Source organism: Trichoderma citrinoviride (assembly GCF_003025115.1).
Source record: "Trichoderma citrinoviride strain TUCIM 6016 unplaced genomic scaffold BBK36scaffold_7, whole genome shotgun sequence".
In the NCBI taxonomy this organism is placed as follows: domain Eukaryota; kingdom Fungi; phylum Ascomycota; class Sordariomycetes; order Hypocreales; family Hypocreaceae; genus Trichoderma; species Trichoderma citrinoviride.
Genome location: NW_020194715.1, coordinates 586,789 through 602,461, shown reverse-complemented (window position 1 = coordinate 602,461; position 15,673 = coordinate 586,789). Strand labels below are relative to the sequence as shown.

The 15,673-nt window shown below is 54.4% G+C and overlaps 7 protein-coding genes across 7 annotated transcripts; 2 read left to right on the top strand and 5 right to left on the bottom strand.

Annotated features, from left to right (window-relative positions):
- Positions 1 to 172: 172 nt before the first annotated feature.
- Positions 173 to 893, bottom strand: BBK36DRAFT_1097386 (hypothetical protein; the record flags this gene model as incomplete). The annotated part of the gene is made up of 3 exons (XM_024889103.1): positions 173 to 230; positions 295 to 376; positions 461 to 893. Coding segments are annotated over 3 exons (573 nt in total), but the record flags the coding sequence as incomplete, so codon positions are not given.
- A 932-nt stretch (positions 894 to 1,825) lies between these two features.
- On the bottom strand, positions 1,826 to 2,777 carry BBK36DRAFT_1119357 (DUF924-domain-containing protein; the record flags this gene model as incomplete). Its single annotated transcript, XM_024890576.1, has 3 exons — positions 1,826 to 2,072; positions 2,142 to 2,528; positions 2,620 to 2,777. The coding sequence occupies 3 exons, from the start codon at positions 2,775 to 2,777 to the stop codon at positions 1,826 to 1,828; spliced, it is 792 nt and encodes a 263-aa protein (XP_024749587.1).
- An 846-nt stretch (positions 2,778 to 3,623) lies between these two features.
- On the bottom strand, positions 3,624 to 5,555 carry BBK36DRAFT_1200523 (general substrate transporter; the record flags this gene model as incomplete). Its single annotated transcript, XM_024897134.1, has 7 exons — positions 5,344 to 5,555; positions 5,105 to 5,272; positions 4,579 to 5,034; positions 4,499 to 4,534; positions 4,089 to 4,382; positions 3,962 to 3,996; positions 3,624 to 3,899 (listed from the first exon to the last, which is right to left on the bottom strand). Exons 1-7 carry the CDS (start codon positions 5,534 to 5,536, stop codon positions 3,624 to 3,626), a joined length of 1,458 nt encoding a protein of 485 aa, XP_024749586.1. The 5' UTR covers positions 5,537 to 5,555.
- Positions 5,556 to 7,162: 1,607 nt separating this feature from the next.
- BBK36DRAFT_1168882 (hypothetical protein) lies at positions 7,163 to 8,229 on the top strand (the record flags this gene model as incomplete). The annotated part of the gene is made up of 4 exons (XM_024895241.1): positions 7,163 to 7,307; positions 7,433 to 7,507; positions 7,568 to 7,642; positions 7,706 to 8,229. 4 exons carry the CDS (start codon positions 7,163 to 7,165, stop codon positions 8,227 to 8,229), a joined length of 819 nt encoding a protein of 272 aa, XP_024749585.1.
- Positions 8,230 to 8,464: 235 nt separating this feature from the next.
- BBK36DRAFT_1168881 (hypothetical protein) lies at positions 8,465 to 9,094 on the bottom strand (the record flags this gene model as incomplete). The annotated part of the gene is made up of 1 exon (XM_024895240.1): positions 8,465 to 9,094. One exon carries the CDS (start codon positions 9,092 to 9,094, stop codon positions 8,465 to 8,467), a length of 630 nt encoding a protein of 209 aa, XP_024749584.1.
- Positions 9,095 to 12,099: 3,005 nt separating this feature from the next.
- On the top strand, positions 12,100 to 12,531 carry BBK36DRAFT_1119292 (hypothetical protein; the record flags this gene model as incomplete). The annotated part of the gene is made up of 2 exons (XM_024890572.1): positions 12,100 to 12,340; positions 12,413 to 12,531. 2 exons carry the CDS (start codon positions 12,100 to 12,102, stop codon positions 12,529 to 12,531), a joined length of 360 nt encoding a protein of 119 aa, XP_024749583.1.
- Positions 12,532 to 13,707: 1,176 nt separating this feature from the next.
- On the bottom strand, positions 13,708 to 14,896 carry BBK36DRAFT_161944 (NAD(P)-binding protein; the record flags this gene model as incomplete). The annotated part of the gene is made up of 3 exons (XM_024897722.1): positions 13,708 to 14,619; positions 14,685 to 14,704; positions 14,770 to 14,896. 3 exons carry the CDS (start codon positions 14,894 to 14,896, stop codon positions 13,708 to 13,710), a joined length of 1,059 nt encoding a protein of 352 aa, XP_024749582.1.
- Between the last annotated feature and the right edge of the window lie 777 nt (positions 14,897 to 15,673).

The window sequence follows — 15,673 nt, the reverse complement described above, 5'->3', positions numbered from 1 at the left end:
ATTACAGGGGCAAAAAGACGCAGAAACCGAGTGTCATTTCTTTCGTATTCTTTGCATTGCCAGCATACATACAGAACTCATATACACATATAACATACATGGACGTCCCTCTGCTACCGACTCATGGGTGGCTTTACTCGCTCTTTGAGCGTGAGGCGCGGTCGAGGCCAGCGACGAGGTCGCCGCCGATGGACCAGATCATGTAGGCCGAGCCGACGAGCCAGGCGCCGCTTTTTTTTTTCCAAGAGCATTAGAGAGTGGGTGCCTAGTGACTTGATGAGGGACATGACTTACTTGGGAATGATCCAGAGCAGGATGAGGTCCTCGAGGGTGTTGTGGCCGATGTTGTCGAAGCCACTGTAGTACTCGTTTGCCCCTTTTCGTCGCTGTCAGTTCCCTTTTTATTTTTTATTTTTTTAAGGGAATTTGTGAAAACTGCATAAATGGTCTCAGAGCTTACAATACAGAATCGTCTTGCTGAGCGTCATGACGGCAGCGCTGAAGCCCACGAGCGTGGCCCTGGCACCGGTCCTCCCGCCGACGACCTTGTAACCAGCCGCCGAGGAGGAGCGCTTCCCGGCAAAGTACCAGGCGCCGACGTACCAGAGGTAGAGCAGGGTCTCGACGGCGTTGAGCAGGCCCTGGGCGCTGGTGAAGCCGTTGCCGGCGCGGAAGGCCTTCCAGCCGTAGATGTGGTCGACCTCGCCGTAGAGCTTGTAGGGGGCCCAGAGGGGGTAGTGGAGGGAGCCGCCGGGCATGGAGTGGGGGCGGAGGAGGACGTAGCCCGTGTCCCAGACGACGAGGGGGAGGGAGATGGCGAGCCAGACGAGGGTTGTTGTTGTGGGCGCGTGGACGAAGGAGGATGAGGATGATGAGGAGCGTGAGGACTTGGTGACGGACTTGGAGGTGGTGCTGCGTTTGGTGGAGGGGGTTGTGGGGAAGAGGGAGGAGGGCTCGACGCTGGCTGCGCGGGAGGAGGCGCGGGTGGTGACCATTTTGGAGGCTGGTGATTTGCGTGTTTGGGATGTTTTGGTGGCGATTTGTTTCGAAAGGTAGGTACCGTGAGAGGTGGCGTTTGGAGGTTTTGGTTGCCTTTTTGTGGATGAGGGTGAAAAAGTGAGGGGAATGAGGGGGGAGGGGCAGATGGCGCCTTGTTGGAACCTCGGGATGTTTTGAGGCTCGCGATGGGGGTCAATTGAGTCGGTTGACGCGAAACTGACACGACAGGTTGTGAGAAAAAAAAAGAAGATGATGAAGAAGGAAGAAAGAAGATTGTGAGTTGTGTGTGTGTGTGTCAGAAAGAAGAGTAGTATTAGTCTGGTGTGTGTGTGTACATGCAGAAAGAGGACAGCGATGCAACAAGGCGACTTGAACGGACGAATCACAGGGGGCAGCAGACACCAGACAGTTGGCGTGGTGCTTGCTAAAGAAAAAAAAAATTGGAGTAACACACTTTGGAGGTGCGTGTGGCGGTTGGTTGGGCTACATTACTGTAGAGCCGGGGGATTTTGGGTATTGATGGTGGGCTGTTTTGTTTTGGGCTGTTTGTTCGTTGGTGAAGATTTGATGGGGTTGAGTTGGGGGGATTTGAATGGGGAGTTGCTCCGGAGGCCGGTGGCGTTTCGCGGGGGTCGGGGTGAGATGGGATGGGGATTTTAATTTGAATGTAAGGTACGAGGTAAGGGGACGAGGCTGAAGCAATTGGCTTTTGTATCTCATATTTTAGTGTTTGTCGTATTCTTACACGCTGCTGACACGAGAGGGCCATTCCAGTATCTTTGACATCCAAGTTCGATTTAGTATCCCGATCCCCCCCAGGGCATCATCACCCCCCAAACGTGTCTCCCCCATTGTCCAGGTACTCGCGCTCCTCCTCCGTCGTCTCCCTGCCCAGCACGCCGTTGCGGTGCGGATACCGCCCGAACCGCCGGACGACGGCCCAGTGCCTCTTTTCGAAGCCGAGGTTCAGCTGCGCGTACTCCCTCGCGGCGCCGGGATCCGCCTGCACGACCTTTTGCGCGGCGAGGCGGTATTCGCGGTCTACCACCACGGCCACATCGTCGTTGTCGTCACTCTCATCATCATCATCGTCCTCGCCCGGGCTGCTGCTGCTCCTCCTCTCCCCGTTCATGTCAGACGACGTTGTTGTTGTTGCCATGAGGCTTTCAACGTCCCTCGCGAGCAGCTGGTACTTTCCCACCGCGAGCTCGTGCAGCGGCGCGTCCTCGGCGTGCATCAGCGGGACGTAGAACCACGCGCGGCACGCGAAGCGCCAGCGGATCTCTGGCCAGCGGTCGGGGATGCCGCGCTCGAGGGCCGCGAGGGCGACGTCCCGCGCCATGGGGTCCCAGTAGGTGAAGACGGAGGCGGAGGATTCCCCGCGGAAGCAGTTGCGCGGGATCTGGTCGAGGAGGAGGACGAGGCTGAGCCAGTCGTGGGCGTCGGTGGGCTGGAGGGCGTAGATGATGTCGTGGCCGGAGGTTATGCCGCGGGAGCGGATGGCGGCGAGGGTTGGGCCGAAGCGTTCTCTGGGAGGGGGAAGGTCTGTCAGGGGAGAAAGGGGGGGTTTTGGAGGTGAAGTTTTGAGAATGAGAGATGCTGTTGAGGCGGGGGACTTACACGCAGAGCTTGTCAAAGTCGGGGCCGCCAAAGAACCAGCGCTTGTTCGCCTCTGCGTTGGGGATGATGAGGGCGTCTGGGCCGGAGAGGTGCTCGAACCAGAACTCTCGGACGCCCAGGAGGACCTCTGGCGTGAGGATGAGGGAGATGCAGGCCATCTTGTCTCTGGGAGCTTCGGATGATAGTGAGGAGGGATCTCTTGATGAAGGATTGGGCGAGCGGTGACGACTATGGTGAGTGAAGAAGGCCCTTGAACTCAACTGCCGCCTCCAAGGCCCCCGAGCCGGCTGATGTTGACTCAGTCCGCCTTGGCCTCGTTGTATTCTGTTTGACTGGTGGTGGATCTGTGCAGCGGCTGTATACATGACCTTTCCTCTTAGAATGACTTGTATAATACCATGCAGTTCCGTATCAAAGGGGTCACCCACCTCGGCGACGGAGTAGCAGCCCGGGCAGGCGACGACCGGACAGCGAAGCCGGCGGTGCCTTTATCGACAGAGCCGTTTGCATTATAGTACAAACCAAGTTCAAGAGCTGCACGTCATGGGGATGAAGATGGATATATAAGGTGCTACAAGAAAGACATGTCTCGGAGAATTACCATCTCGGTTCGGGGCTCGATGAATTTTAGCACGTCACGTCGCTCTTGGCGGAGGCCGAAAGGCCGAATTCGCGACAACCATGAGGAGGTTTGCTTTATTATTCATCATTCCGAGGCGCTTACAAAGTCATCAATCATCGTACTTATAATACCGAATTGCGCTATGATAGACCGACATGCAAGAACATATGGAGCGCACTGCTTGAAGCACTTGATTCAGATACTAGTGGAAACATGAACAAAGTAGATGAAAGAAAAACTACTTCGAGGGGGGGGTTTATCGCATTACACGTCGTCGTCTGACGATTTATCTTCGTGGCGGTAGGACAAGACGCTTATGGGTGTGCGCTTGGCGTTGAACACTGTGTATACCTGGTCAGCTTCATCACACACCACGCCTTGTCTAATTCCGATTCTTCGATTTTTTCGAAAAACAAAAAGACTCACAAATATCCATTTCTTCCAGCGACAAGCCCTTGGTCTCCTTGATAAAGAACCAGGTGTACAGGACCAATGCCCAGTTGAAGCAGCAGAACATGAGAAAGGCCTTCCAGCCGAGGTTGTTGACGGCCGCCGGCGTGACCTGGCTGAGGGTGAAGCCAAAGAGCCACTGGGTGGCCGCGCCGACGGCGATGCCCCCTTCGCGGATCCTCGTGGGGAATATCTCACTCATGTACAGCTGTTTTTTTGATGTGGATTAGGACTCCCGTTGAGCCAGGTCGGAGGTATAAGAGAACTTACCCATGGGATGGGACCCCAGGAGATGTTGAACGTCACTGCAATTTTGCGTCCCACATCAGCAACTCAAGACACGAACACATCACACCATTGTGAACGATCAGGGGGGATAGAAAGGGGCAAACCGCACTCGTTTCGAGAAAAATCATCGTCAACGACGCAATCGCCGGCGCCGTCAACTTGCCCCCTTCCCCTTCCCCTTCCCCTCCTCGGGCCGGCGGGTACCGCTGCGTGAGCACGCTGATGATGAACATGTAGGCGCCCATGAGGAACGAGCCCGCGAGCAGCGACCAGCGGCGGCCGATGCGCTCGACGAGGAAGAGCAGGAAGAAGGCGCAGCTGACGACCTTGCAGACGCCAAAGAAGCCGCTGAGCAGGAGGGCGTTTTGGCCGGCGCCGACGGCTTGGAAGACCTGGGGGGAGACTGCGGTGTGTCAGCTAGGATTTCATACCCGATGGGATGATGTTGGACAGGGAGATCTCAGATATATGATATCAAATGGAGAGTATCAGATGAGAAGGGATGGGACGTGTTCGTACAATAGGCCAGAGATGTGTTTCCAGTCAACTGCGCTCCTACATCACAAGAAAGTAAAACAAAAATCAACAAAACAACACACCAATCTGAAGCGTCACCGCCAAAAAGATGCGATGCCGATTCGCCGGCAACCAATACTCCCTCCACGACACCCCCGCCGTGAGCCTCTCCTCCTCCTCGATGCCCGCCACGATCTCGCAATACTCCATCCGCACCTCCAGCCGGTCCCCTCCGCGGACCCAGATGAGCGACTCGAGCGCCTCCTCATGCCTGTCGCGCTGCGCGAGCCACCGCGCGCTCTCCCGGGTCAGCAGCATGCCCAGCCCCAGGATGCCGCCGGGCACGAGCTGCAGGGCGACGGGGACGCGCCACTGGGCGGTCGTCGAGGGCGCCATGTGCTGCGCGGCGCCGTAGTCGACCCAGTAGCTGGCCGAGACGCCGAGGGTGAAGAAGAACTGGAAGAGGGAGCCGAGCTGGCCGCGGATCTCCTTGGGGGCCATTTCGGCCGAGTACATGGGGATGATGACGGTTGCGACGCCTGTGTTGTCGGTCGGTGTTCAGTCATGGCCGTAGGGGGGGGAGATGGGGATGTGGTTGTTTTGTTTTACCTGCTCCGATGCCGGATATCGTCCGTCCGGCGTACCATGTTGCGATGCCGTGCTGATAGATGAGCTGCAATACGGCACCGACGTTGAAGATGAGCGAAGCCGCAGCCAGGGCCCATCGCCGGCCATACCGCGCAGTAAACGGCCACACGAACAGGCAAGAGAAGAAGGCTAAATGAAACGCCGTCAACTTATCAGCAAACACCAGCCATAAGATTTCTCATCGTTGGGGTAAAATTTACCTCCCGCCTGCAGCAGACTGGCCGACAGCGAGGCGACGTTCTCCTTCTCGCGCTCGCTGAAGCCCATGTCCCGCTGGAAGGACTGCAGCGTCAGGACGCCGCCCACGATGCCCGTGTCGTAGGCGAAGAGGAAGGAGCCGACACATGACAGGGCGACGAGGTACGTGGCCCTCCATGTGCCGAGGCGCGTCATGATGGGGGTTGGGCGAGGGTTTGCATGTGTGTGGTGGTGATGCGGTTTTTCAGAGGATGGGGGAGGAGGTGTCTGTTTGGTGCATCTGAGGAAGAGACTGTATGTGTAGATAACAAAGGAGGAAACAAAGGGGGGGGGGGATGAGAAAGCAGGAATCTGGGTTCTGTGAAGCAACACTTGACAAGATTGATGGAGAGGGTTCGTGAGATTTCGGTCTCCAAGGTGAGGGCGAGGTTACGCCTTTGCAACACGGGTTTTGGGGGTTTTGACGTAATCGGGGTTGGTGAGCTGCTGCATTACATTGCATTACATGCAGACAAGAGCTGCCTTGTCCGTCAACTCCGTATACTAGGAGAATACCCAGTTCCTCTTCATCCGGGAGCGAGTCCACGCAATGGGTCATGCTGTGACTGTCCTCCGGACGGGACACACACACACACACTATTCGCTATCTATGATGTGACCGGGCCATGCAAGCACCGCACACCGCAGCTTATCATCCATTTTCCTTTCATTTACATTCCCCGGCAGCGGCTCACGAGGAAACGGCAAAAGGCTTGGCTGCGGGGGAAAAGTGCTTAGCTTCGTGCGGAGACGCGGAGACAATCGCATGTTATTTGTCCGATTTGTCGTTGTCAAGGATTTGCATACTTCTAGGGTCTAGGTATGTTTAGGGGGGTTGATTCAATGCCAGTCCTACTGTATCGGCGCTGTCCTCGCCGAAACTGAGACTGACGAGACCATCAAGGTGGTAAAAAGGGGATGAGATGATATAAATCCTACCATTAGCTTCTCCGAGAGTTGGGATGAAAGAAGATGGGGGAGGGCATCTTGTATCTGTGGCTTGTGGGGGGGGGCGCCGGGGACAAGGAGAACTGGAGTTTCCCGGGGAGGAGGGTCGGCTATGGTGGGAGCTACCGATTGAGGCGTCGACTCTGTTGACGAAACCGAGAGTGAATTGACTTTTTTTCGTCCCGTTTATGGCGTTGATGGTTGGAATGGGCTTTGCACACTCGATTCACATTGCTCTCTGGTGCCCGGCTGGTTGATGCCACCGACAAACGGCAGCCAGCGGTTCAGACAAGCTGGGAATCAATCACCAGCCTTGGCCATTCAAGAGTGAATCCACGCCTTTGCATAAGCATCCAAGTCAGCTACAGACAATTATCTGGTGAATTCATCTAGAAAGCTCATGGAAATGCTTGATCAAACGGCAAGTCTGCATATATACATGTACCTACAGCATCCATTCTGCTCTTCCACCCGCAGACTTCTTGCCCGCTGCACAAAGCAACGGCGCCACCTGCAGGCTCCCCCCTTTCGCTCAAGGCGCCACATCATGCCTTCACTCGGGAGACGCACCCAAAGAGAAGCTTCACTCTGACCAAATCTAGGAAGTTTGATTCAAGAAGAGGCTCATTTCCGTCATGACGCTGCGACAAGGTATATCTTGACCATGTCGTCCCCATCACTTCCACTGTCATGACAAGCAGCTCTATATCCCCTTGCTTCCTCTCCAAAGCTTCATCAATTCCCACCCTCAACCAACAACCAAAAAAGGATAACCCCCCCTCATCAGCTCCCAATCATTCTCTGATTCTCAAATACACCCGAGAACAAACCACCATGGCGCGCGACCAACTCTTGAGCCGCCGCTCCAGCCGTCACGGCTCCAGACCGACAAAGACGTGCAACGCCCCTGACTGCCATCGCGAGCGCATGTCCAAGTCTCACGACGGCGAGACAAGAACCTCCAAGTTTTGCCAGAGACGCAAGTTGACTCCTCCTCCTCCTCCTCCTCTTCTTCTTCTTCTTCTTCTCCTTTTTTTTCTTTTTTTTCTTTTTTTTTTTTTCTCTCCTTTTTTTGGTCCCGTCATCTGACGTTCGTTGCTGCAGATTCCTGCTCGCTGAGCCCCAGCTTGGGCCTGTGCTGCGCTGGAAAGAGGTCTTCAGATGCCTTTTGCCATGAACGTGTGTTTGTTTCTCCTCCTCAAATGTTCTCTTATCCTCGAAGGCTAACAAAACGTCCAGATTCGACGTGCGTCGTCGAGGGCTGCAAGTCTCGAATCGATCCGGCCTCCTCTTCCAGGCGACTGTGCCTCCAACGTAAGAAACCTCTTCAATGCCCCTCCCCTATATCACATAACTCACACACAAAATGGGACTCAGACAAATGCCACATCCAAAACTGCGACAACCGCGTCGACGCCCCGTCCTACAACTTCTGCTGGGCACACGACCGAGCCATCTTCGACAGCTTCCGGTACAAGACTCACATTCTGCCCGTTGCGGTCTACGCTGCTACTACTACCCCTTCGCCGTCGCCGTCGCTTCCGCCTTCTTCCCCCCGGCTTTCTATCCGTAAGGAACCGGCAGCGAGCGCCGACGTGTCCTCTGAAGACTCTCTGGGTGTTCCTCGCAGCAGCAGCAGCAGCGCTACCCCAAGCGTGAGGGAAGAGCCTACTGTTCAGGACGCCGCCGCCCCGGGGGAACAACGTTTGGAGCGACAGCAGGTCGAAATCGCGGGCCCGGCGGCTGGACAAGACAAGTTTCAGACGGGGAAGGAGGAGGAGGAGGGTCTGCCGGCATTCTTCTCGGGAGTTGGCGTTGGGCTTTGTATTTTGCTGCAGATTATTTATGCTGTTGTGCAGCTGCTGTTGGAGCTGGTGCGAGGGGGTAGGAGGGGGTGGTGAATGACAGACGAGGGACGAGAAGATGAGAATGCGAGGATAACAGATGTGGTTATAAGGAAGAAGATGAAGTTGTAAGAGATGGAATACGTTTATATAACTTTTGTGTGGTGAACCATGGCACTGGGGTATTCTTCTCTGAATCTATGAATGCGTCTATGGCTCCCTCAAAAGACAAAACCTGCACGAACAAACATCTGCTAGCGATACGAAAAGGCCGTCATCCAAAGGAAACAGATCAACTCGACCCGTATAGAAGCTCGTAATACGCCTCAAGCATATGCCTCAACGAGCGAAACGTCAGTCCCTCCCCAATGTTCTCCCTCAGCCTCTCCTCATCACGAATCTCAATCATAAACGCCGCGTCCGAAAGATACCTCGGGTTCACGCCGGCATGCGGTCCGTACGCAAGCAACTCGATGACGCCTCCCTCTGGCGACGGGTCCGGCTCCGGCGCGTAGGGCGTCGTCTCCCACTGCGGCGGCCGGGAGAAGGTCGGGGGCAGGACGACGACGATGCCGAGCTCGTCTGCGATGTCGATGCTGAGAGCCGTGTGGAGCGTCTCCGGGAGGGACTCGGCGAGGAGCAGTGACCGGGGAGGGTAGTCCCTGTCGCCAAAGCAGTCGTGCGCCGGGGTGGGAGGACCATGGGGGTGGTCTTCGGGGTAGAAGAGCGGGGAGCTGGGGCCGGAGCGGGGGACGTAAGAGGCGTAGGCGCTGTGTCTGAGGCCGATTAGCTGCACGTCCTGGAAGGGGCGAGGGTCGACGGGGATGAGCGGGCTGGGGAGTGCGAGGTCTGAGATGTCGGAGTGGGAGCGGGCTGGGCTGGGGCTGCGGGAGACGGGGTAGGGGAGAGTTGCGTAAGGCATCTTGAATGAGGATTTGGTAGGGCTGGGAGGCGCTTGGCAGGGCTGAGGTATGGGGATTGGAATGTTGTTGCGAAGGTTTGCGTTGCTGATTGAATGGAAGACATCGGCCATCTTCGTCGAACTTATACGCAGCAATTACTTGCGCTTGACATGACGAAGGATATGAACGCTCTCGCTGTTCATCACTGTTGAGTCTTCAGCTGACTGAGTTCACTTGTTGCATCCTTTCTCTCGATGAACCTCTTAACTGAGGTGAGAACTTGAACATGCTCGACAGTCCACACGCTTCTAAGGAACATGAACAGACCAACCGTTGTGTTTCATATCGTATAAAGCACACTAAACTTTGAACAGATAATGTTCCTTTGAGGGGGGAAAATTGGCCAAAGGAGCAATTCTCAACCAGCCAAATGCAAGAAAGAGCCACCTATCTGCTCAACTGGAGAGCATCGTGAGGGTTTGAACTCATGTTTGCATGCGTAGTGAAACCACGGTCGATGGAATGCCTCAGTAGCAGCAAGCAATATAGGAGTCAATTGAAGTCTTTGGCTTCGATTCAGGGTTCTTATATATGCTCGGGAGACTGACGTTACTATAGCGAATACAATAATGCACTTCATACAAATGTCATCAACGATCAATTAGAGAAAGCTATAAGCAAAAGAGACGACACTCCACTCGATCCAAGCACCTGACAGCTCCAGGCAAGCCACTCACGGTTTACTCTCCGAAACTCAATTCAAAAGAGGCACACAACCACCCCGAGCCGAGACCAAGCGAGGCGTCAACGTCCTCAAGCTACCCGCACAGCATCACCAGCTAAGCACACACCATAGTCCAAGATTCCTTCAGCCTAATTCTCCGAACATTCATCAAGCCCCCTTCTGTCCTTCAACCACGTAACGGGCAGCAGTCAGTTCCACATTTGCATCAGTCCCCATCCCATGACGTCTGCACGGCCAGCTAAACAGGGCTCCGCGGCACTGCCTATATTTAGACAGTCAGCCCACGTTGGTCGGTCCATGCTTTTTGTACGAGTCTGCGTATGTAGAAGAAGAATACGCCTACGCCGTAATCCTGTCTTACACCTACACCTTGGCTTTCCACACCGAGGTGTGCAAATGTGGTCCGGAGAGCAGATCATGCGGTCCACGCAAGCCTTTGTCGGACCCCGATATCTCCTGTCCGAGATGTCCTTTGGTGTACGAGTACGCGTCCCTGTCGGCTTCACCATGGTAACGTAAGTGCGAAATGCTCCAAGTGCGTCCTCTTGGCACATGCAATTGGGGGGGTCTGTGGGCTTGTGGGCTGTGGATTTATCTACTGTACGGGTATTACTGTACTACCAGGTAGTACGAGTATGTTATAAGTGCCGTGTAGTAGTTGGTACTGCATGTACGAGTAGGGACTTTGAACACTGGCCATGTGGTGCGGTGTACAAGCCTGTCTTGAGGGTATGTTTGTTTTTCATTATGGCCATTTTACATGCATGTAGGACATGCATAAATAGAGAAGTTGCCTGGCGGCACCGTGATTGCTTTGCTGGATGGGCTGTGCCGGTGGTGGTGACACGGCATCTCGCGGTGGCGGCGGGAATGCCGACCATAATCAAGAGCCAAGGTTATGATTGTCTTCGTCTTCTTTCTTTCTGCATCTTTATCACAGCCCGTTCGTATTTCTTCCAGCACATAGGCTATTATGTACTCCCTTGGAGTTGGAACACGCGAATTATTATTATGCTCGACTGTTGCATAGGCTATGTATTCCAAGGCCCCGTAATACCCGGGATCAGCAAACCGCATGTCATGTCTCACACTCTCACACTCAGACCGAACAAAGTCGGTGATGTCAAGCCCGCGATCCACACGGAATGACATCAGGAGGGGCCATCCCTCGCATCAAGCACCCGTAGAAGAAAAGCAAAGAAAAAATAGAAAGCACCGCCTTCTGGAGCAACGGGACTTTGATGGAAAGAAGATGCAACCCCTCGATCGTATTCGAAATCGCCACCGAGGCGTGTCCGGTGTTCGATTTACAAGCTACGACATCACAGCACGGCGATGCAGAAGTCTCCATCTTGATACATACACGAAGAGAGAGGGTTATGGCGGCACTGCCAGCCAAGAGGGCGAGGGTCCGGGTGCATGTCTGGTGGAGCTGTGTGTAAGAGAAGATGACAGAGAGAGAGAGCCAGACAAGCCAGAGCCTCGCTTCGCAACCAACCTCGTGCATTTCACCCTGGTCTTTACCCTGCTTTTAGTAACTGGGGGGGGCCTTTGCAGCAGGCATCCATCATTGGACAAGAAAAGCTGGAGAACTGAATGATCGGCGGAGCTGTTTTTGGACTCGAACTCTATCTATCAGACCTTGGAGTCGAAGGGAGGTGAAGCTGGGGGGCGGTCACGCGGGACAGGCGTCTTGTCTGCGCACTGTGGCTGCCCTTACATCCATGTATCCATATCTCTTATTCATAGTTGTGAAGTGTAGAATCATATATAGAGAAAAGAGTTACTTGCATGATGGGCCGGTACAGTGCGGCTGTTGGAGCTGAAAAAGGGCCACGAGCAAGCAAGACAAGACAAGACAAGACAAGACGGCGATTCGTATCCGGGAGGAACACTGCAGCTTGCTCAATGCCTTTCTGCGCCTCTCCACTTGCACTATGTATCTTCGGCATGCCGCGGTGCACTGTTTCGTATCCCACCCCTACTGGAGGTAGTCATGCTGTGTTCGGTTTTCCTGGTGAATCGAATTGCCTTTTCGTCATGATCAAATCGGGCTTGTGACTTTTTGATGGGTCTTGAAGAAAGTATAAAGAGGAGAGCTGAGAAGCCATTGCGTTTGGATCTTCATCTGGCAAACCAAGACTCATCATCAAGCAACACATCAGCTACGACCATCTTCAACTGCCATTCAACTATTTCTTCCATCTCCCCCCTTCAACTTCCATCACCAGCTCTTCATCCTCTTCTTTCAAACAAAACTCATCCTAAAAACCGCCCAAGATGCAATTCCTCACGCTCCTCGCCGCCGCCAGCGCCCTCGTCACCTCCTCCAGCGCCCTCTTCCTCCCCCGCAACGCCCACGTCGCCGACTTCCGCCTCTACAGCGCCGAGGGCTGCCTCGACGGCAACCTCGGCGTCTGGACCGTCATCGACGACGACTTCACCAACGGCGAGTGCAAGGGCCTCAATGGCGAGGAGCCGCTGTCGCTGAGCCTGACGGACATTAACAAGGGCTGCACCTGTAAGAGGACCTCTTCTTTTCCCTATACAATCTATCCGGATTATTATGGCTAACCTGTGAATTGATATTAAGTCACGGCTTATACCGACGACAAGTGCACCGCCGGCGAAACGACGCTCGCCACGAGCCAATGCTTCAACAGCGCCGACGGCTGGAAAGCCTGGAGCATGAAGTGCGACTACAAGGACTAGAGGATCAAAAAAAGAGGGCTCCATCTTCACCCCCTTTTTTTCTTCCTCTTGAATCCATCTTGACTGCTTCACCGCAACTCTTTCACCAATTTTTTCTATCACTTTTCATTCCTTACATGGTGGAGTTTTTTTTTTCTGTGGGATCAGGGTTTAACTGGACTGAATTCCGGAGAACGCATTCTGCTTTGAATCGCATCGACACGACACACGCAACGCGCGCAACGCATTTACGAAGGGAGCATCGGCATTTGGAGAAACGGGGCATTTTCCGGGGTGATTTTAACTGGCGAGGCGAGGCAATTGGCTTGATTTTTTATGACAACGGTCCTTTTTATTTTTATGATGATGCATTACATGTATACATACAACATACAACATTACGAATGGGTAGTGGTGGAGGTAATTCATATACGGTGGTGGTAGTTAATGAGAATAGCAACAACAGCGCCAGCGAGGCAAGAAATCCGCGTCATTTGCAACACAACCATCTTCTCCCTGTGTCTCTTTCATACTTGCAAAAAAAGCTAGATGATGACCTGCCGTGACCGCGCCCTCACAAACGAAAGACCCGATAGTCCGGCATCGGTGCACAAACAAGATATAAAAAAAAGTTGTGCTGATCATGACATGCCCGTGTCCCTCCCATCTGCCTTATGCTGTACGCCCCCAACACAACACTCGAAGCCTCGGTGAAGAAGACACTCGAGGAAGCGGCGAAAACAACTAGTCGTGTGTGTGTTTTGCTAGTTGTGATGCCAGCAGGAAATTCGAATATGTCGTGTAAAGCGGCTTATGCAACTGCTGCGCTTGGGAGTGGTCAGATGACGTTGTGTTGGATGGGTGTGTTGTTGTTGTTGATGAGGTTGAACGGTGGGTGGCTTTGGCTGGGGTGTGATGGGCAAGATTCTGTTCGAGGAGCTGGCTGTTCATCGTGCCCGTGTTCCAGCATTAGAAAACGCTCGAACGGAGGAGACATGGCATCTCTTGACGTCTTACAACTGGCAAAGTGGCGATACACTACAATGAAGAGCTCTTCACGTTCGTCGCCTCCAGACAGCGGCGCAACCTGTTCACAACATATTCGACACGACAATCTAGACCGTGTGATTCTCGCCTCAACAGACTATACAAGTTCATTTGACGTTCAAAATCTCCTATTGGCCTAGGACTATCATCTTACTCAATCTTGACGCCAACCTTGGAAAAGTGCTTGCCCGACCACTGGTACTCGTACGCCTCCTTCAGCTCCTCCAGCTTAAACACCTTGTCGTCCACCACCGGCCGCAGCGCCTCGGGGTGCGCCTCAATCGCCTCAATCATCTCCTCCATCTGCGTCCTGCTGCCCACGAGGATGCCCCTCGCCGTGAACAGGTTGCTCAGGCACTGCAGGAAGGTGGGCTCCTTGTCCGCCGACCCGCCCACGAAGCCGATGATGTCGATGATGCCGTCCATCTTGACCGCCGCGATGCTCTGCTCCATCTCCTTGCCGCCGGCGACCTGCACCACGTGGTCCACGCCGCGGCCGCCCGTCAGCTCCTTGGCCGTCTTGCCCCAGTTGGGGTTTTCCTTGTAGTTGAGGACGTGGTCCGCGCCGAGCTTCTTGAGTAGCGGCACCTTGTCCGGGGAGCCCGTGGTGGCAATGACCTTTGCGCCGACGGCCTTTGCGAACTGCAGCGCAAAGATGCTGACGCCGCCGGTGCCCTGGACGAGCACCCAGTGGCCGGCGCGGACGACGTGGTCGGCGGAGCCGAAGAGGGCGTTCCAGGCCGTCAGGCCGGCGCAGGTGAGGGTCGAGGCCTCGACGGCGTTCAGGTGGGCCGGGCTGCGCACCAGGGCCTCCTCGTTGAAGGCGCCGTAGGTGCGGAACGTGCCATCGAGCACGCCGCCGGTGCCCGTCGCGACGGTCTGGGCGTTGAGCTTTCCGCCCAGGTGGCCCTGGTTGAAGAGCGTGATGACCTTGTCGCCGGGCTTGAAGCGGGTGACGTGCTTGCCGACGGCGACGACGGTTCCGGCGCCATCAGATCCGGGGACGACGTTGGGGGCCATGGGAAAGGGGTATTCGCCCCTGGCAATGATGAGATCACGGTACTGTCCACGTCCAAGTCAGTAACTGAGTCCTAAGAGCATAGCAAACTGATTGCTGATTAACTAACGTTGAGAGATGCGCCCTCGACTGCAATATCCGTGTTAGCACTGGAATATGTAATTGTCATGACATCTTTTTTAGGATATACTCACTCTTCACCAGAACCTGGCCGTCACCAAGCTCGGGTAGAGGCTGCTCGGAGAACTTGAGGCCATCGAAGCCGTTGTGAGAAACGACGTTCCACTGCTTGACGGTCTGGGGTACTGAGACGGAGCCCATTGTGATGTGATGTGAAGTTTGTTGGTGCGAAAATCCGGGGATGTGACGGAGATAGCTCGCAATGTTTTCGTCTGTTTACCAGCAACGAACGAAATTCTTGGACAAGACTCGAGAAAGAGACTCGACAAGGTGTTGAGTTCAAGAAGAGGTATTAATATAGAGCTGCTTCAAGTTGTTTGGCAAGATGGACCCAGGAGAGAAAACTGGGGATCGTGGCCCGATATATGTAGTTCGTGGCCTTTCCTTGAGTTTCTTCGACTCGCACATCCTGGCCAGAAACTGCAGTTCCACCTTTGGACAGTGACGCCAACAAAAAGGTAGGCCCCATTTCCAATCGGATTTGTAAGTTGCATCCTTGAGGAGCAGCTTCATGCGATCCACAGTCGGCTGTTCGAGCCGAGCCTCTTTGCTATTATCGCCATGATGCGCTCGACTGTTGCAAATTGACATGTCAAACACGTCATGCGAAAACCGTCGAAACCTCTCGATGCGCAACCATAACAACTGATGGCATGCAAAAACCGGAGTTGGAGTTTCCCCGTACTAGGTATCTGTATTATGGCCCACCGTCTGCGGAACTTCCCGAGGTGCAGTGAAACCATTAAGCCATCGTCATTCTAGAGCGGACGAAGTTGCCAAAATTGCGGGTGTTGTTTGTCTTGAGAGGAGTTGAGAAAGAGAATAGCCAGGCTTCATTGGCCGTCGAATGCGGTGAAACGGGCGCAACTGCGATCCTGCCCAATGGCTGGCTTAGAAATCCGATAGAGGAGTTGGTTG